Source organism: Panthera uncia (assembly GCF_023721935.1).
Source record: "Panthera uncia isolate 11264 chromosome A1 unlocalized genomic scaffold, Puncia_PCG_1.0 HiC_scaffold_17, whole genome shotgun sequence".
Lineage (NCBI taxonomy): Eukaryota > Metazoa > Chordata > Mammalia > Carnivora > Felidae > Panthera > Panthera uncia.
In genome coordinates this window covers 60,238,612-60,260,008 of record NW_026057577.1, presented here as the reverse complement: position 1 = coordinate 60,260,008, position 21,397 = coordinate 60,238,612, and the positions used below count along the sequence as shown (strand labels likewise).

Below are 21,397 nucleotides of genomic sequence, written 5' to 3'. Positions count from 1 at the left end.
TGATTCTGCTCTTGCTGTGGCTCCTAGTGGTTCCTCAGGGGTAGGCAGGGGGATAGAAAGAACTGGCAAATGTGGGAGAGATTGTGACATTAAGGTCCATTACATGACTTGGTAATATATTACTGGATGTGAGAGAATTATGTGAAATTTTAACAGTCATGGGAAAATATTCTTCCCATTTTACAAATGAGGAATTGAAGACTCACATTCTATTTCACTCAAGGTCAGCACGGGTACTATAAACAGATGGAGAAGATGAATTTAACTTTGGATGTGATCAATTTAAAGAGAAGTATCTTGTTAGGAACTTCAAACAGTAATTTAGAGCAGCAGGTTTGGAGTGTAGTAGAGAGGATAGGGCTAAAGAGATAGGTTTGGGAAGTCTTTTGCCCTGAGGTGATAGTTAAAATATTGGAGATTTGCTGGTGATGTATTATGGAGTGGTCATGGTAGCAGAACCACTCTTTCTGGAGCATAGATCTTGACTGCCTGGCAGCATTAATTTTGTTCAAGGGAGGTTATAGAACTTGGACATATGAGCTAACATTATGGATAGGTTTTTTTTCTGTCCTATCCCACTGTATCACTCTGTTGGTGGTGATGTGCTTGTACTGCACACATTCCAAAGGTAGGAGGACAAGCATACCACTTAGAAGATGCTTCGGAATTTTTAGTTATGTAGTTTGAGACACCTTTTCTCCATTGATTCTGTGACTCTTCCAATAGTTGGTTTTTTTGCTTGTTTGTTTGTTTTTGAAAGTGAGAGAGGAGAGGGGGAGTGGGAGGGGCAGAGAGAGAGAGAGAGAGAGAGAGAGAAAGAGAGAGAATCCCAAGCAGGCTCCATGCTCAGTGCAGAACCACATGAAAAGAAGCTTGATCTCAAGACCTCAAGAAATCAAGGATCAGATGCTTAACCGACTGAGCTACCCAGGCTCTCCAGCCAATACATTTTTTATAATCACTGTCTTAGATCCATAGAGAAAGAGTAGAGATTGTTGCTTTTAATTCCACTTGTAAAGAGATATCCATTTTATTACATAATTGAGAAAAACATAGTAGAAATATATTAGCCCCTTTAATATTACAAAGAAGAGATTACGAGGAAGTGATTTGCTTAATTTGGAATGAATGGTGTTCATTGCAAGGACGCAGCAACTCTTGTGCTGTTCTGGGGTCCATTCCCCTTCCTCCAAGGCCCACCTGCTGTCTCTGCTTCATGCTCTGCCTCTTGCTTCCTACTTTTCCAAGCTTGGTGGAACATCCTTATTGTTCAGCCTTTTCTTGTTTAGTGGGTAACACTGGTTTGGTGCCAGGCCCAAGATTTGACCAACTGTAAGAAATTGCTTTGGGGCCAGGTTTCTTCTCAGGCAGTAGGGTGACACTGTCACTAGCAAGCAATTTTGAGGCTTCATAGTCTCTCCAGGAAAAATTCACAATTCTTTTTTTGAGGTGAGATTTGCCACTGTGGTCAGAGAATCATGTGACAGGTTTGGGAGTAGTTAGTGGAAGGACAGGTTGTGTGGGATATGTGTATTTAAAGAACATGTAGTAAGAATCACTAGTAGGTGGGCGCGTGGGTGGCTCAGTCGGTTAAGCGTCCGACTTCGGCTCAGGTCACGATCTCGCGGTTTGTGGGTTCGAGCCCTGTGTCGGGCTCTGTGCTGACAGTTCAGAGCCTGAAGCCTGTTTCAGATTCTTTGTCTCCCTCTGTCTCTGCCCCTCCCCTATTCACGCTCCATCTATGTCTCTCAATAATAAATAAACATTAAAAAAAAAAAGAATCACTAGTAGGGATTGTTTGCAACTATAGGAATATTATTATTCCCATATTCATTATGTACTTTGGGGATGAGCCATGTTTCCACAGGAGATAAGGCAATCAAAAGGAAGATATCATGTTCCTCATGTGTGTTAGGGTAGAAAAAGTGTTGAGAAACACGATCTAAGAAGTGTCATTCAACTTGAAGAGTTTAGGAGATGTTTCTAATAACATACTTTTTATCTAAGTGTAATTTTAACAGATGTCTACTCTCTTGTGGTACTTGGTAACCACGGAGTAATTCTCATTTTGAGTGTTTGGCAATTCTGGAATGGGGAAAGAATTGAATGGACAGAGCAATTGAGTTTCTACTAGCTTTCTCTTTTCATGACACGCATGATATTTTTCATGAAAATGAAGAAAATATTCATTTTTGCAAATGCTATCAATCTTTAACAATCAGAAATTCACTTGGCAAGAGAAATGGTGTAGCTCTACAGAATTGTGGTTATTATTACATTGTTTTGTTTACTGTAAACCTGGCTTAATATTGGTAAATATAGTGTAGCAGAAACTGAACTGTTGTGAGCTATCTGGGCATCAGTCCAAGATATCATTAAAAATACTGCCTCAGACTAATTTGAGTTTATGAATAATATTTTGTTAACAGCTCAACTGAAATTGAGCCACATGGTGTAGCTTAAAATTCTGAATCCACAAGATAATGAGAATAGTACAAGTGTATAGTGCATACTTAATATTCTATATTTAAATGATAAATTTATATGTAATTTTGTGTTAACCTGTAAACTGTAAGCATCCAAATGCTTAATATGATTTGCTGTTTTTAAAGTTTGCTTAATGCTGTGGTTTGCTGATAATTTGAATTCTTACAAACTAATATACTATGTTATTGGTTTAATAATCATACCTAGGGGCGCCTGGGTGGCTCAGTCGGTTGGGCGGCTGACTTCGGCTCAGGTCATGGTCTCGCGGTCCGTGAGTTCAAGCCCCGCGTCGGGCTATGTGCTGACAGCTCAGAGCCTGGAGCCTGTTTCAGATTCTGTGTCTCCCTCTCGCTGACCCTCCCCTGTTCATGCTCTGTCTCTCTCTGCCTCAAAAATAAATAAAATGTTAAAAAGAAAAAATCATACCTAAAGACTAAGGACAGGTTGCCTGAACAAATATTAAAATGGACTTTGAGTACCCATATTAGCATAGAGATGTGCAAATAGCTGGAGTTTATGTTAATATTCACCAAGAAGATTGAAGGATATAAAGGTGTTGGAAAGGTCCAATTACTTAATTCATTTATTTTAATAATGGAAGATAATAATTATAACAATAGGTTATGGAGATTATTAATATTGAGTTATAAATTATCAATTATATTAGGCATGACAAAGGGAACGAGGTTATGATAAGTGACATGATCAAAGACAAAATCCCCTTTTAGATGTTTCTTGTCAAGAAAAGCTATATTTGCTTTTTTTCTTTGTGTGCTATTTTAATTAGTTTAAGTTCTTTCTGAACAGACATGTATAAACTCCCATTAAATAGCAATGGGAAGAGTTGATTTTTTGTCACTGTTAGTGTGTAAGATATTTTTGTAATGAAAAGGTATGTGCATTAAAGAGTGAATTTTAAGTATACATCTTCTCAATACATATTTTATTTATTTTCCAGGTTAGCACTCTACGTATATGAATATCTGCTCCATGTAGGAGCTCAGAAATCGGCCCAAACATTTTTATCAGAGGTATGTTTTCTTTATTTTTTATATTTTATTTTAATATCTTATAGAAGTGGATGCAAATATTCTGTAACAATTATTTGGAAAAAACTGTCATTACCTACTATACAGAGAATGCTCAGTTATCAGTATGCCTCATACTCTTTGTAGATTATTTGTAAGCATTTTTAGTATTGCATTTTCATGCCAATAAGCTTCTACTCAACTTTTTAGCCATTTATCCCCCTGTAGAAATAGAAACTAATATTAGCCTTGGCAACAGTAATCAAGAAAGCAAATTTGCTTTAAAAAAAAAAAGACAAATGTCACCATATCTCTAGTTTTAGCAGTGTCTTATTTTGGCATTATTCATAATTTTGGAAAATATGAGTTTTGTTTGTTTTTATTTTGTATGGATAATAGTGGATTTATGACTAACTTTAGTTAGAAAACATTTTGATAATCTTATTTCAGGTTTTTGTTTCTTTGTGTATTTTTCTCTTCACATTTTTCAGTTTAAATTTCAGCTTTCTTACAATGGTACTTTTTCTTCTTCAATTTATATAATGATGAGGATGAGGAGGATTTTACTGACTTCTGTTCCATGTCAGGCACATAATATGCCAAGGTACTTTACATATATTATCTTGAATTCTTTTAAGAAATTTGTTAGGCAGATGGTATTATTCCTGTTTACTGATAAGAACAGCAGGGCTCAGAGAATTTATATAACTGGCTCATAGTCATGTAGCTGAGTGAATTGCAGAATTGGAATTCAAACTTAGATCTTCATTTATTCCAAAGCTTCTGGTGTTCCCCCCATATTGGTTCTGTCCAGTTTGCTATTCATTAGCTTTATGTGGCTTTTTCAACGCTTGAAATACAACTAATCCAGTACACACTGGATTTTGAAGATTTAGTGTGAACAGAAGAATATAAAATATCAGTCATTTAAAGTTTTTGATCGCACATTGAAATGATAGTATTGTAGATATATTGGGTAAAATAAATTACTAAAATTAATTTTACCATTTTCTTCTTTTTTAATGTGGTCACTAGAGAATTTAAAGGTACATATGCAGCACTTATCTGTGGCCTATGTTTGTATTTTTATGGGACAAGTCCTAGTCAAAATAATATTTCTAGTGATCTCGTTAGTTTGACCTCCACCAGATCAGGGACACGACAGGCTATTCCTTGACCAAAGTGCCTTGCTAGAGTACAACCTTCTTGAGAATCACTTATTCCTAAAACAAATACACAAGTAAACACATATAACCTCCAATCTTTTATCTAATTAATCAGTATATGTGAACTATTAGGGCCTATTTGCAAATAAGGAATTTGAGAGGTATGTCCAGAACATATAAGAAGTCAATTATTTTAACGTAGAATGAATATATAGAGTGTAATAAAATTGGATTTTAAAGTTTATTCAAATCAAAACAGAAGTTTAGTGTATTTATATCTTCTTAAATCGTTAATTAGAAGACTTTGTGTATGACCTTTCTTGCCACATTGACTGCTGGTTTTTTCAGAGGCAGTGACTGAGATTGTAAAAAGGATGCTCCTAATATTTGTATGCTTAATCACTGCCAACTTCCAGTATGTTTAAAAGAAACTAAAGACAGCCATGCAGATTTAAAATTATTATTTTAGGGGCTCCTGAGTGGCTCAGTAGGTTAAGTGTCCAACTTTGGCTCAGGTCATGGTCTCAAGGTTTGTGAGTTCGAGCCCTGCCTCATGCTCTCTGCTATCAGCACAGAGCCTGCTTGGGATCCTCTCTCTTCCTCTCTTTTTCTCTCCCTCCCCCACTCACATGTGTGTGCTCTTTCCCTCAAAAATAAACATTACAAAATTATTTATTAAAAAATAATTTTTAATATTTATTTTTGAGAGAGACAAAGAGTGAGAGAGGGGCAAAGAGAAAGGGAGACACAGAATCTGAAGCAGGCTCTAGGCTCTGGGCTGTCAACACAGAGCCTGACACCCAGGCAGCCCCCAGAAAAATTTTTTTAAATAAAATTTTAATTTTAATGCAGTTGAAAACATGATGAAACTTTAATGAAGAGATTTACTGATCTCTTTCCTTAGGTCAGGGAACATTTGGAATTGACTCATCTTGCTGAATCCTCAGGGGTTCCCATGACTATATTTTCTTACCAACTTTACAATATGTCAGATGCAGTGATTATTAAACTTCATCAAAAAAGAAAAATGTTGTTAATTTATTTAAGGAAGTTCAGTTGTTTTGACTCAAATGGATCATGTGGATTGAGCATAACTAGGTTGAGATAACTAGATAATGTACTGATACACCTTGAGCTCAATGGAAAATGGATATATAAATTTTCTAGGGCTATTTGGTAAAAATAAAATTACAATTTCAGAAGACATTCACACTTTTCTGACAAGTATTTATCAAGATTTTATTTTCTCTGGCTGCATTTGGAATACAAAACTGAAGTTTCTCTGAATTATCAGTCTGGTTCAGTTTCACAAGAGGAATCAATTAAGCTGAAAACAAACTATTGTCACCAAGAAGATACATTATTTCTGGATTTTGGAGATGAGTGTGTGTGATTCCGAGAACCGTTCTTTACTTTCTAGCTTGCCAAACTCTGAGTGGCACTGTGAAAATACATTCTCATTACCTAAATATCCAATATAGTGTTTGCCATATTGTAGGGAATGGCTAGATTAATTGAGGTGTAAGTTTGCCAAAATGTAAAAGAATAAGTTAGATCTATTTGGACTTAATATGGATAGACTTCCAAAACATTTTCAAATAAAAGAAGCAAGCTGAAGTATGCCATTTACATGGAAACCTTTGAACATCAAGGAACATGATGCAATACTGTGTATTTTTGTGTGTACATATTTATGAGTGTGAAGTATATTGAGAGGTCTGAAAGAATATACATGCCAGACTAGTTTCTGAGAGTAGGAATTTTAAAGTGATTAGAGGGGAATTTTATCCTTACTTGCATATACGTATATGCCACATATGCCATACACACACACACACACACACACACACACACACATATAGTTTGTACAGTTATTTACAAGTAAAAATAATAGAAAATACAAAATTATCTGAATTTTAAAATGGAAGCCTGGAGGTTGATTTGTGATAGGCCATTTGAGTGTACCCTAAAGTTCTAAATAATTTCATTTGGTTAAATTTCGGTACTTTTCCATCTCATACTAAGTACTAATTTCGGTACTAATCTCTCCCATACTAAGTTTTCACAATACCTAGCTGCTTGTATTTGCCTATACATACTATAGATTTCTATCTCTGGGCTTTACTCTACCTAATCCTCACCCTCCTCACCTGACTAGCTTAGAAGTAGCTTTTCCTAGGAATGCTTTCTTAGGCTTCACTTCTTTATGTGGATAGTGCACTCCTACTGAAGACTTCTGATACTGTTTCAGGAAGCTTGGACTTGATCTTCTTGGAAAAGGGAGCTTTTGAAATGTTGTTGTTGTTTTTAATTTTTTTTAAACATGTATTCATTTTTGAGAGTGTGAGAGACAGAGTGGGAGTGGGAGAGGGGCAGAGAGAGAGGGAGACACAGAATCTGAAGCAGGCTCCAGGCTCCGAGCTGTCAGCACAGAGCCCCACGTGGGGCTCAAGCTCATGGACTGTGAGATTATGACCTGAGCTGAAGTTGGACGCTTAACCGACTGAGCGAGCCAGGTGCCCCAGGCTTTGGAAGGTTTTTAAGTAAAAGAAAAACATAGTTTGGTTTGTACTCTGGTATCTTTGTGAATGGTGGTACCCCTTCCCTCCCCTCCCAACTATGGTTTGTAAAGAAAGGAGAATGTAATCTTTTAGAGCTTTGTACCCTAGTTAGCATTGCTTTCTCTCTTATTTTTACTTGGATCATATGGAAAATTTAAGTCGGCTTGTTGTAGAACCAGTTCTTAAGTAATTTGAGAAATAAAGGACCATCTTATCTAAATTCTGGTGAGTCTATCCCCAAGTATTTTTACATAATTCACAAGAGTTACACAAGGAACTTAAAGAAAAACTAGGGAGACCTGTTTATTTGGTTTGGGTATTGTGATAAAAAGGAAATGATTGAAATAGCACCAATTACTCAGATGTTCAATGTTCCTATATTGAAGAAGTTAGAATCATGAGGGTATGGATGACTATGATGTTAATGAGCCCTTTGGCACCAGGATTTGCTGTGCTGGGCCATCTCTTTCCTTAGTATGGGTTCACTTATGCATGAAGTTGTGAGAAAGTCAAATTTGAACTCTCTGTATCATCTGAACAAGTAAACTGTGTATCTCAGCAGCCCAGGCTGTCACGGGATTTGGCCTTTCTGATAATGCCCTTTGCCTGGTCTGTCAGAAACTGAACTGCTCTTGATAGTTTTTATTATCAGCCAGAAGAACAGGGCACTATTAACCCAGCATTTTTTTTTTTTTTTTTTTTTTACTAGTTAAAAGAGGTAGCATTGAACTAATGATAGAAATCAAAACATCTCTCTACCCAGGTTATGTTAACTAGTTCATTGTTAGATCTGATTCATGATAGATTCTAAATCATTACCTGAATGTTGTTTTCTACGACCTTAACGTTTCTGCGACCTTATTTTTACCTTCAACAGGACAAAATTGAAAATTCTTTAGAAATGTTTTCAATGTAGAGCTCTTCTTCACCTTTATCTTTTATTATCCTTCAGTATTCAAAAATTACATACAGAATGTTAAGAAATCTTTACAGTTTGGAGAGTGGAAAGAAAAGAAATCTTTACAATTCTGTATCAATTTTTTGTTACTTTGAGTTCATTGGAAACTATCCTTTCTTGGTTATCTCATTTCATTATGCAAAGACAATTCCAACTCATACCTGAAATTTTGCATGGTATTTATCATGCCTCCGCATAAGGCTTGGTGACCTCACCAAATAAAGTTAAGAATTAGAATGTTGCAGAGATCAAGATTTTTCCCCCTTCTTAAGAATTTTACATTGTTTAGATTTCTAGCCCTTATTTGCCATAAATTAGCCTGTAAGTTAGCCAGAAAGAGAAGCTTGAAAACATCCAACAGATTGCTTCTTCAGATTTTATTAGGAATTCTCAGTTATTGAACATAATAGATTCTAAAATAATTTTCTTTCTGTTTACCTTTCACTGAGAAGAGAAAATAGCAACAATTTCCTAAACAGTTCCTTGAACTATAACTTGGAGGCAACATAGTATTGTGGGTGAGAGCAATTTCTTGGTGGCCAGACTGCTGAGTTTGAATTATGTTCTACATTTTATTTACTTACTCGGTTTTCTTTTCTTTTTCTTTCCTCCTTCCTTCCTTCCTTCTTGAGAGAAAGTGTAAGCAGGGGAGAGGGGCAGAGGGAGGGAGGGAGGGAGAGAGAGAGAGAGAGAGAGAGAGAGAAAGAGAGAAAATCTTAAGCAGGTTCCACATTCAGCACAATTCCTTTTGCAGGACTGGACCCTACAACCCTGGGATCATGACTTGAGTGGAAATTAAGAGTCAGACGCTCACCTGACTAAGCCCCCCAGTGCCCCTACTGATTCAATTTTCTTAATTATAAGAAGAAGGTAATTGCAATAATACTTTAGAGTTGTGCTGAGGTTTAAATGAATTAGTACATACATATATATATATACATATATATATATATATATATATATATGTACTTAGAAGGGTCTACTTATATATATATAAGTACTTAGAAGGGTCTAGCATGTAGTACACACTCAAAAGTGTTACTTTTAAAATTCTTGACCAATTCTTTTTTATCTTGTGTAGTTTCTCTACTACAGTACAAGTGTAAATATATGGCTCTGTACACCTGTGTGCTCCAGGTATCTCCACTTGAGTGGCCCGCAATCCTCCTGCCTTGTGTGGTTACCTTTCCTATCAAAATAGCTCCAGCTCTCATCCCTAATTTATAGGTTCCCACAAGTCTTCTCTGACATCTCCAGGCCTTCCTAGGGGGAGAGGGGGCTTGAGGTTCTCTTTGCTATAATTTCTTGCCCCCACCATTACAGCCCCACTGCTTCTCCTTCTGTGACTGCTACCTTTTGTTTGCCTCAAGTTTCCTGTTTCTCTCATAGCCTCAGAGCTCCACTGATTTGTTGCTCTTGTGTATAAAAGATTCTTATTGAAGTTAGGGGAAAACTGAAGGGTATTCAGCCTTGTACTGTACAGGCAACAACATCGACTTGAATATCAGACACAACTATTCTTAAGCTTTTTGGTCTCCTTGCCACAGGGAATGTCTTACTCGCTGTTTTCCTGTGGACTCCATTTGCCTTACGTCTTGTTGATTCCTCACAACCTCTCCCGTTTTCTCCTTTTCTGAATCCTCCCAGACTCCTCAGACATCTTCTTCCTGAGAGACTGTCAGCAGCCTCTTAAACTCTTGTTACTTTATCATGTAGTATATTAGGTCTTCGTTCTCTACTTTCAAACCATTCCCAGGGGCCTCTATCTTTCTAGGCCAAAAAATAAAAACAAAAGTTAGAAGGAATCCATCAGGGAGTTTTCCCAATAAAAGGCATCATCTTCGAAAATGGGATGTGTATCTCAGCAGCCCAGTCTCTCACCTGGGTGTAGCCTTTAAGACGACTTCTACCTTCTAGAATGGAGCACCACTATTCAATAAAACTTTATGTGATTAGGAGATGATCTCTAATCTGTGCTTCTAATAATTTCTCCACTAGTATCATGTAACTATTGAGCACTTGAAAAGTGGCTAGAACAATTGAGGAACATTCAGTTAACATAATTTTCAATTTAAAGAACCACATATGGCTAGGGGATACCACGTTGAATAGCATGGTTTTGGATTATGTGCTTTAAAATATGAACAGATTTTGGGGTGCCTGGGTGGCTCAGTTGGTTGATCATCCGACTTTGGCTTAGGTCATGATCTCGCTGTCTGTGAATTCGAGCCCCGCATCAGGCTTGCTGCTGTCAGCCTGTCAGTGCAGAGCCTGCTTCGGATCCTCTGTCCTCCTCTCTCTGCCCCTTCCCTGCTTGTGCTTTCCCAAAACTAAATAAATATTTAAAAAATATATATATATATGGACAGGTTTTTCTTTCTGTCTTATGTCTATTTGGTTAATTTTTAAAATTAAAATGTCATTTTTTTTCCTTTTTTTTTACATTTAGTATATCGATGCATCTATACATGGAAGATTTTAGAAAATTAGTGTGAAAACTAGGTTATATCAAAATTAAAATACTCAGGAATTTTGTCTAGGAACAAACATATACATACATGTACAGGTTCTTTTTATTAAAGTTTATTTATTTTGAGAGAGAGAGAGAGCCTGCATGTGAGTGGGAGAGGGTCAGAGAGACAGGGAGAGAGAGAATCCGAAGCAGGCTCCATCCACACTCTTAAGTGCAGAACCTGACGCGGGGCTTAAAACTCATGAACCGTGAGATCGTGACCTGAGCCAAAATCAAGAGTCAGATGCTTAACTGACAGAGCCACCCAGGCACTCCTACAGGTTTTCTTTTTCTTTTTCTTTTTCTTTTTTTTTTGTACCTTTCTGTTTTATTTGTTTATTTTGAGAGACACAGACAGCATGAGTGGGGGAGGGGCAGAGAGAGGGAGAGAGAGGATCCCAAGCACTCTATGCCTGTCAGCACAGAGCTTGATGTGGGACTTGAACTCATGAAACCCACAGATCATGACATGAGTTCTGGCCAAAAGTTGAATGCTTAATGCTTAGCTGACTAAGCCACACAGGTGTCCCACAAGTAGTTTTTACTTTTAATGAGAAATCCTGTGACTATTATCTCAGACTTTAAAGGCAAGGAATTAGGAAAAGTATATGACATGTTAAAAATGGCTAACACATTCTTTTATAACTGAATTTTTTTTCTCAAAGAAGATTTAAAAAGCACTACAGGTTCTTTTCTTAACATAGAAATTAGCTCTATCTGTTTATGGTATTAATAATTTTGAATATTGGTTCTCAAGAAGTATGAAAGGATTTAGGAATACTCTGTGAAGTTTGGAACTCATAAGCTTCAAAACTACTGCTGTACTATTGGAGATGCTGTCGAAGTGGGTCTGGATGATTCAAAAAGATCCCACATTGACAAGGCTAGAACCTCTGAAAAGGTGCTGCTGACATCCAGAATTGTCCCCTGCTGCTGCTGCTGCTGCTGCTACAACAGCAACTACTTTACTTCTGGAGCCAGGGGCAGGAAGCTTCTCTTCTTCCCCCTGCTCTTTGGTCTCCAGCTACTGTTCTTCTGCTGGCAGAACTGAACAGGAAACTAGCTGGCAGGGAGCCTAAGAACTGTAATTTTCAGAGTCCCAGCACCTAGTGTAGAATGGAGTATAGAAGGGTAAGTGTGGGGCCTAGAGATAATAGGTGAATTACCAATATCCCTTGCCAGAAGCAAATAATGATGAAAAGTTAAGCGTGTGTGTGTGTGTGTGTGTGTGTGTGTGTGTTTGCATGTGTTTGTGTGTATCAGTTTTTATTTATACAAGTACTAATTTATTATATATACTGTTACATGCTTTGATTTTTGTTTCGTTTGTTTGACTTCACTTTGGTTCATGAAACTTCATAATTTTTTTTTAAGTTTATTTATTTTGAGAAAGAGAGAGAGAGAGAGAGAGAGAGAGGCAGGGAGGGGCAGAGGGAAAGAAAGAATCGCAAGCATGCTTTGCACTATCAGCACAGAGCCCAGTGCAGGGCTTGATCACGCAACCCTGGGGTCATGACTTGAACTGAAATCAAGAGTTGGGCATTTAACTGACTGAGCCACCCAGGCGTCCCACTTCTTCTTTCTTTTTATGATGCTAGGGTATTTCTTTCTATGAAATGTGCTGTGATATATTTTACCATCACATTTAGGTTGTTTTGCAATTACAAACAATGCTTCACTGAAAATTATTATATTTATGATTTTGCACACACGATCATAGGATACATTCCTAGAAGAAGAATTGCTCTTTCAGATAGTATGGGCACTTTTAAATTATAATTCTCATTTATAAACCATATGGCATGTCTTACCCCTACCAATTTACTTTTTGTTCATTCAATATTTGGTGCTACACCTATATAGAAATGCTGAAAATCCCAGGTCATGTAGTAGAGACACAGCATAACCACAGACAGGGCCTTTAAATGTAGAAAATGGCAGTGGGAACGGGCATCATGATTTATGCATAAGTTACCAGAGAATAGAGCTTTCAGCTGGGCAAATGATGGAAGGAAGGAAGGTGGATGATTCAACAACAAAAAGCCCTAGGACAAAGAATACATATTGGAGCTAGGATAATGGAAGAAGGAAAAATAGAATTAAGAGAGAAAAATTATTTGCATAGATGTCATTCAAACGCCAAAAAAAGCCTGAAGCCTGTGAAACTCAATACAACAGAAAATGCCTTTTCATAAAAAGCAGAATTGTTTCTAAAATGACTATCGACATTTAGAAGTATTTTCTGGCCATTCCTCAACCATATCCATCATTAATACATGTTTGCTAAAAAAATTAAATTTCAGAGATGAATATGATATTAAAATAAAAGTCACCCTTTACCCTTTTCCAGAGGTAATAGTTGTAAGTTTGGTATGATTTCTTTAAATGTATACACCGAAATGCACATATACATATGCATACATTTTTTTAAAAGAAAAGGTTTATATTATATATATTATTCTCCAATCTTCCACATCTCCCACTTGAAAAACCAATATAGCATGGCTCTCTTTCATGTAGGTATGTTGTATTCTTTTTAATGATTGCACACTCTTCTATAGTATGCAAGTATCAAAATATATTTTTATATTCACTATTGGTGAATGTTTTCAGGTTGTTTCATTTTTTTAATGTTTATTTTTTTTGAGAGAGAGAGCACACGTGTATGTGAGTGGGGGAGGGGCAGAGAGGGAGGGAGAAAGAGAATCCCAGCAGATTCAGATCTGTAGATCAGCATCATCTCATGCTTCCTATAAGCAAATAATACCTGGAGTAGTAATTAGTTTGGAGGCAAAAAATAGCATTCACTATGGAAACCTATTCCTATGTAGAACCCTTTCTTCTTTAGAAATACCTGAAACATTGATTGTTTATTCAGTAGTTATCAAAGGATGGCTTTTTTGTTAATTTCAATACGATGGACCAAAGTTTTACCTGCTTCTGTCACATACTTGAAATTTAAAGTGAGAAAGATGAACTTTACGTAGTAAAGAATTTTATAAGGATGAAAAAAGATGATGTATGTGAAACATTTTGAGCTTCTCTGAGGAACAGTAAGATGTAATAACTGTTTAAAATATAAATGCATTAGTTTAGATTCCTTTCACAAAAGTGCCTATTGAGTGTAAACCATGTAGGTATTTTCCCCAACTACTTTATCTCGTGAAATTGCTGATGGTTGGTTGTGGAAGTCCAGGAAGGAAACTGCTGAGCACCAGATATGGAGCAGTGGGACTCGTGTTAGACTGTGAGACTAATCCTGCTGCCAGCACAGTCTGACATTGGAACCTAATCATGCCACTTTAATGTAAGTCATCACACCCTCTCCTTTAGTTGAGAATAGTGCTGTCTGCTTTTTTTTCATAGTCATATCTGTAAGTCAGGATGACCTGAGATGAAATGTAAGGATGCTTCTTTAAAAAGCTCGCTGTTCATCTCATTAGGATGATTCCAGGAATTAGGAATATTTGTGTGTCTGGGCACACCTGTGAGGGTCATTATTATGCCCTCTCAAGAAGACATCAAAAAGTGAACAAAAAGAGAAAAGATTGAGAGATATATGAGACACAGGTTTTTGACTAAATTATAACTTTAGCAGGACATCAGAGTTTTGTTATCCTAAAACTCATTATGTACTACCATTCCTTTTTTCATGAACTAAGAAGATACAATAAATGATTAATTGGAATTCAGATAAAAAGTAGTATTGATTTAAAAATTATTTGTGTTGGGGTGCCTGGGTGGCTCAGTCAGTTAAGTGTTTGACTCTTGATTTTGGCTCAGGTTATGATCTCACAGTCATGGGATCGAGCCCCATATCAGGCTCCATGCTGGGTGTGGAACGTACTTAAGATTCTCTCTCCCTCTCTCCCTGCCCCACCCCTGTGTGTATGTGTGTGTGAGAATTCAAGTTCGGATTTGGCTTTTATTTGTATAACATATTCTGGTTCATTGTTCATATATAGATAATTTCTTTGTTTTTTGAGAGCAAATTACTTCAAAGCTTACATTGGTTTACGTTTTGTATATTTAAGAACTCTAAAAAAATGATGATTTCAGTGATTTTAATTATGTTTTTTCATCTTTAAGCAGTTACTTTTTTCTTTTTTTAATTTCAGGCCACTTTCTGAGTTCCTATCTTAAAACTTTTTTTTTTTAAATCCTTTAGAACAAAAATTTCTAAGTTCTTCCATAGTAGGTGATAGAAAGAATTCCTTGTTTTTTTTTAAATCTATAATTATGTAGTTTTTTACTTCCTCTTTATATTAAGGTCCTATGGGCATATTTTGCTAATTGGGATATTGTTAAATAATTTTTAATTATTTAAACTAAAAAACTAAATCATACTTATACATAAAGATAGAACCATGGGTTTGTGACTCATGACCCCTGAAATCAAGAGCCCCTTCTCTGAATGAATCAGCCAGGCACTCCTACATAAAGATTGTTTATGAGACCTTTCTGGATCACCTTAGTTAAAATTATAGCTCACTTCTTACTTTTTTCTTTTTTTTTTTTTTTTTTGTCCTTCTCTGCTTTGTTTTCCTCCTTAGCATTTGTTGCCTGCTACTTCTAATATAAATACAATCTTTTTTTTCTTTTTGCTTTGTTTATGGTCTGTCTTCTCTATAAAGTATAATCTCCCTGAATGCAAAGATTTTTATCTTTTGTTTACTCCTATCAGTGCTTAGAAAAGGCACTGTATAAATCCTACCCAGTTTTCAAATCTCTAAATTTAATTTGTAAACAGTATTTAGCGAGAAATTTTAATTTTTAAGAGATACTGACCTTGTTTTAAATTTTTGGTAGTGAATGCCAAGCCATCTGAAATATAAACATTGGGAAAGTTAATATCATCTTTTTTTAAACTGTTATTTTATGGAAGACATATGCCTTCTTACTCTCATCCCCTCAAATCAGGAATTTGTTTAAAATATCAATCCTCAAGGCATCATTTGGAGTCTGCACATATTAAGCCCAGACATTTGCAAATTTCTGGATTAGTGGTGATTAATTAAAATGCAGTTTTGATGTGCCTTAAGATCCTGAGATACCTCAAATTCCAGAAGTCTCTCTTAAAAATCGGGCACAGTGGGAAGCAAATTCAGGAAAATAATGCTGGCATCTTCTCTCATAAACCACCAAATCAATAAATAACTATGTAAAATGAGCTCTTGTAAAACTTGAGTAAAGAATACTATCAAAATGATTAAAATCTCATATATTAACTTAGTATTTTTAATGGGGAAATATTGCTTTGTAATATGTGTGGGAAAAGGTATTATTAAGAAAGTATTTAATATCTCTTTTATTCATTTTAGATAAGATGGGAAAAAAACATCACATTGGGGGAACCACCAGGATTCTTACATTCTTGGTGGTGGTAAGTATCTTTTATTCCATTTTTATTAGATTGATGATGTATTCTTGTAGGCCTGCACTATACCTGTTTATTATTTCATGTTTATTTTTAATTTTTTTCATTTTCTATAATTATTTTCTGAAAGATAGCCCTTAAAAAAAAGTCAAAGTCAAAACCAGATTAGTGTTCTTTAACTTAAAGACACTATTATTAAGTCAAACTGGAGTTGGGTTTGGTATGGAATCTCCAACTGTAAGTATGATTCGGTATTAGTCAGCTTGGGCTGCCATAATAAATTACCATGGACTACTTGGCTTAAACAACAGAAATTTATTTTCTCACATTTCTAGAGGTTGGACATCCAAGATGAAGCTGTTAGAATGATTTCTTTCTGGCGAGGTCTCTCTTCCTGGCTTTTGGATGCTGGCCTTTTTACTGTGTCTTCCCATGGCAAAGAGAGAGAGAGCTCTCTGGTGTCTCTTCTTATAAGGGCACAAGGTCATCATCAGGGTCCCACCCACATAAGCACATCTAAGCTGGGGATACTGAAGGTGGAAGTGGTGGTGAATTTTTAGGACAGTGAGGAAAAGTCCAAAAAAAACTGAATTAGTTCAATATAGACTCAGGGATAGAACTGTGTAGGAACACAAAAAAGACTGTCAGACTTCCCTGAAGACCCAGCTGATACCAGAGCTTATCAATTTCATTGTACTACCAGTATGTCCAGATATGTGATTTTTCTGCAGCAGCATTGGTAGTTCAGGTGTCTGCATGGACAAGTTAGGCTGTTTGTTTGTTTGCACTTCTTCAATTAGAAGTATTTCCTCTTGAGGGGCACCTGGATGACTCAGTTGGTTAAGCTTTCAACTCTTGATTTCGGCTTAGGTCATGATCTCTCAGTTTGTGGGATCGAGCCCCACATGGGGCTCTGTGCTGATGGTGCACTTGGAGCCTGCTTGGGATTCTGTCTCTCCTCTCTGCCCCTCACCTGCTTGTGCTCTCTCTCTCTCTCAAAATAAACAAATAAACTTAAAAAAAAAAAAAGCATTTCCTGTTCAGTGGTTCAGTTATTTAAAAGAAAAAACAAAAGCTGTCTTCTAGTGTCATGCACATAGTATCCTTGGTACACCTTTTAAACGTTGCTCCTGAAAGCATGCCTTACTAGAAGTTTTGTGGTGAATGGAAATGCACTTGATCAGTTGTGGTTTTGGGTTTCCCTTGTTTGTCTCACATATGTATAGCAGAAACAGGTGCGGTCCTTTGGCTCAGAGTTGTTCCTGTATTTGGAACAACGGTTTGTTGCAGTTAAGTGCTATCATTGTGCTGTTTTCCTGGAGATTAAGACTGAGCTCTTATAATGTATAATATTACAAAAGTCAACTTTTCGTTTTACATAGTATGCATTTATGATAGCTAGATCTAGATTGTAAATATTTAGCTGTTTGCTGAATGTAATTGAGTCCCCTCACCTGTTGACACCTTCTATTTTTTATGTTTCCAATTAGGTCTACAAGGTAGCCTAAGAAGCCATTTTAGGAGTCTGTGTCTATTGGATTAGTAGGCTGAGTGAGGATTTTGAAAAATTTTCATTAAAGAATTAATTTTATTTCTTGCACCTGTTTCTCATTTGCTCCATTTCTTATGAATGTAACCTGTTTTCATACAGTTGACAGTTGATAGTACCTTTAGCTTTTTTGGTCTTAACTGTCAGAAGATACAGCTCTTAAATCTGCCATTGCTCTTCCTTTTTCTTGGGCTTTTAGATTCAGGGAAGCTCTTCTTCTGTGGTTTTGGTATTTAACTAATTTTAATTTATGCATAGTTGGAGAGATCAAAGAAATGATAAATGGACACATTTTTTTAGAGTATATTTGTTCGGTTTAAATCTAGCACATGCAAAATATATAGGTACAGTGTTTTCAGTTTTTAAAAATGTCCTCCCTTAAACTACTAATGTACCCTTTGAGGTCCCTATTTCATCTTCGTAAATAAGTGGTTCTAAATGATTTTGAGATTATGGGATCCTCTGAGAACTGATACAAAGCTGTGGATCCTCTCCTTCAGAAAGCTGCCCAGATCCTAAGCTTTCTTGATCTTTGTGTGTAACCAGCCATGACTGTGGGCCTTAAATCCAGCAGATGCTTGATCTTTTTTTGTTGTTGTTAACTGTTTCAGAGGTCTTTTTGATTTTCCTCCCCCCCCTTTTTTTTTTTGATAGGACTTATTTTTTTTTTTTTTTAAGAGCAGTTTTTAGTAGTTCACAACATAGTTGACAGGAAGGTACAGATATTTCCCATATACCTTCTACCCCGACATAGGTATAACCTCCCCCATATTAACATCCCCCATCAAAGTGGTACATTTGTTATAGTTGATGAACCTACATTGATACATTTATAACTACCCAAAGTCCACAGTTTACATTATAGTTCTTGGTGTTGTACATTCTGTGTTTAAAAAAAAAATTTTTTTAACATTATTTATTACTGAGAGACAGAGACAGAGCATGAGCAGGAAAGGGCAGAGAGAGGGCGAGACACAGAACCCGAAGCAGGCTTCAGGCTCTGAGCTGTCAGCACAGAACCCAATGCGGGGCTTGAACTCACAAACTGCGAGATCATGACCTGAGCTGAGGTCGGATGCTCAACCGACTGAGCCACCCAGGCACCCCTTTTCTGTGGGTTTGAACACAATGTATAATGACATGGTCCATCATTATAGCATCATACAGAGTATTTTCACTGCCCTAAAAATCCTCTGTGCTTTGCCTTTTCATCTCTCCAACTCTGGCCCCCCTGACCACCACTGATCCTTTTACTGTCTCCATAGTTTTGCATTTTCTGGATTCTTTTAGTTGGAGTCATACAGTATGTAGCCTTTTCATATTGGCTTCTTTCACTTAGCAAAATGCATTTAAAGTTTTTCTGTGTCTCTTCATGGCTTGACAGCTCATTTCTTTTTAGTACTGAATTATATTCCATTGTCTGGTGGTACCATGGTTTGTTTACCTACTGAAGGACATTTTGGTTGCTTCCAAGTTTTTGCAATTATGAATAAAGCAGTTATGAACATCCATGTATAGGTTTTTATGTGGACATAAATTTTAAATTTCTTTGGGTAAATACCAAGAACCATGATTGCTAGGTCTTACAGTAAGAATATTTTTAGTTTTGTTTTTTTTTTTTAAGTTTTTTAATGTTTATTTACTTTTGAGAAAGAGGGAGAGACACAGTACAAGCAGGGGAGGGGCAGAGAGAGAGGGGGACACAGAATCTGAAGAAGGCTCCAGGCTCTGAGCTCTGAGCTGTCAGCACAGAGCCCGACATGTGGCCCAAACTCATGAACCGTGAGATCACGACCTGAGCCAAAGTTGGTTGCTCAACTGACTGAGCCACCCAGGAGCCCTATCCTTAACTCTTTAGAGCTGTGCTTTATTATATGTGCTCTAGGTTAGGGATTCAGGGCTGTACTAATATATATATATATTTTTTTTTAGACCAGGAAAGCAATTACTGCTGTTGAATTCGAGATGATTAAGATAATAGGTATTCTTCTAAAACTTACTGCTTGCTAATTTGGTCAAATGCAAGGTCCCTGTTGGATGGACCAGTTGCAATTTTATGACTTCTTCTCACTTCTGTATTTTTATAGAATATTTGAAAATGGAGTTGTCCTGTTGTTTAAGCCTCTTGATCAAATATTTACAAAGTGTAAAACTATGCTGCCCTCAAGGAAATAAGTATAGGAGAGATAAACAATTAATAGTATTATAACTGAGGTATATATTAGTTACAATAGCAATTCAGGGGGAATGCTTACTTTAGTTGCAAGATTTAGGAAAGGCTTTATAGAAGAAAATCTGAGCTGAGCTAGAAGTTGAGTGAAGGAACGATATTTTGGGCAAGGAATAGTTAGAATGAAGCCTCAAAAGGAATGATTGTGAATCTACGACATGACTGGTAGTTTGGATCAGTTGAATTGCAAGTGCAGTACTATGAAGCAATAGAATAAATGGATGAAGACAAAGGCAGTGGCCAAATTATAAAGTCCTAGAGTACATCAAGGATTTTGGATTAAAACTCAAAGATTTTAAACATGTTATATGACATGATTAGATTTGTCCTTTTAGACATTCACTTTGCATCAACAGAGATGGATTGAAGAGGGTTGAGAACAGAGATGGAGTCTAGTTACAAGGCAAGTTTAATTGTCCAGTTGAAAGGTGATAGGTGATTGATCCCAGATAGGAAACAATGAGTAGAATAGTTGGCATGTGAAGGATGAGTTTCCTAGGTTTTAGATTTGGATGGTGGGATGAATAGTGATGTCATTGACTGAAAGAGGAAATATAGAAAGAGCAGCAGGCTTTGGGGAAAAAATGCCATAATTTATGTTGTACAGGTTAAATTTTGAGATGCCTCTGTGACACTCAGATAGTGATGCCCTAACACAAAGTCAGAGGTCTGGGTGTATAGCTCAGAGACAAGTCCATAATGGTTTGGAAATAATGAGCACAGACCATACTGAAGGTGAAAAGTGCTTACAGATTCAACTGCCCAGTGTAACCAGTGAGACAGCACCTGGGGTTACAACCCTGAGGAAAGTCAACATTTAAGCCTGGGTGGATGAAGAGCAGCCTCAAAGGAAAATAATTGGAAAGGGAGAAGGGTAATCAGGAGAGAATAATGCATGGGAACCAGGAAAGGCATTTAAGGCAGAGATTAAAGTTTATAACAATTGTAAGTAAGAGGACATAAAGATTTTCCTGAATTGAGAAGTAAGGTGAATTTTGGTGGTCTTGAGGAAAATAGTTTTGGTAAAGTGGTGAAAGAAATTCAGAAAGCTTCTGTAATTTGTTTTTCTACCTCGAGGGTTACTGAGAGTAGCCGAAGTGTGTGGTGGCATATGTAGTTTTCAGATTAACAAGAGAACACGACCTAACATTTTAGTTTTTAAATTTAAAAAAAAAATTTTTTTTTAATGTTTATTTATTTTTGAGAGAGAGAGAGAGACAGCAGGGGAGGGGCAGAGAGAGAGGGAGACAGAATCCCAGGCAGGGTCCATGCTGTCAGCACAGAGCCTGACGTGGGGCTTGAACCCATGAACCATGAGATCATGACCTGAGCTGAAACCAAGAGTTGGACGCTTAACCAACTGAGCCACCCAGGTGCCCCTAAATTTATTTTTTTATTTTAAGTTTATTTATTTATTTTGAGAGAGAGACAGGGAGAGCAAGCAGGGGAGGGGCAGAGAGAGAGAGGGAGAGAGAGAATCCCAAGCAGGCTCTACGCTGTCAGTGTGGAGATAGATGTGGGCATCTAAC

The 21,397-nt window shown here is 36.7% G+C and overlaps 1 protein-coding gene across 7 annotated transcripts in view; it reads left to right on the top strand.

Moving 5' to 3' along the window:
- Positions 1–21,397, top strand: part of SSBP2 (single stranded DNA binding protein 2) — a 314,003-nt gene that overhangs the window by 81,997 nt on the left and 210,609 nt on the right. For 5 of the 7 annotated variants that reach the window (XM_049649739.1, XM_049649742.1, XM_049649741.1 and 2 more), the window contains exons 2-3: positions 3,446–3,518; positions 16,034–16,095. In XM_049649739.1, the coding sequence (XP_049505696.1) occupies positions 3,446–3,518; positions 16,034–16,095 (135 nt within the window). Of the gene's footprint in view, positions 1–3,445; positions 3,519–4,065; positions 4,120–16,033; positions 16,096–21,397 lie in introns of all 7 variants that reach the window. The other 2 variants (XM_049649744.1, XM_049649743.1) reach the window with 1 other exon arrangement.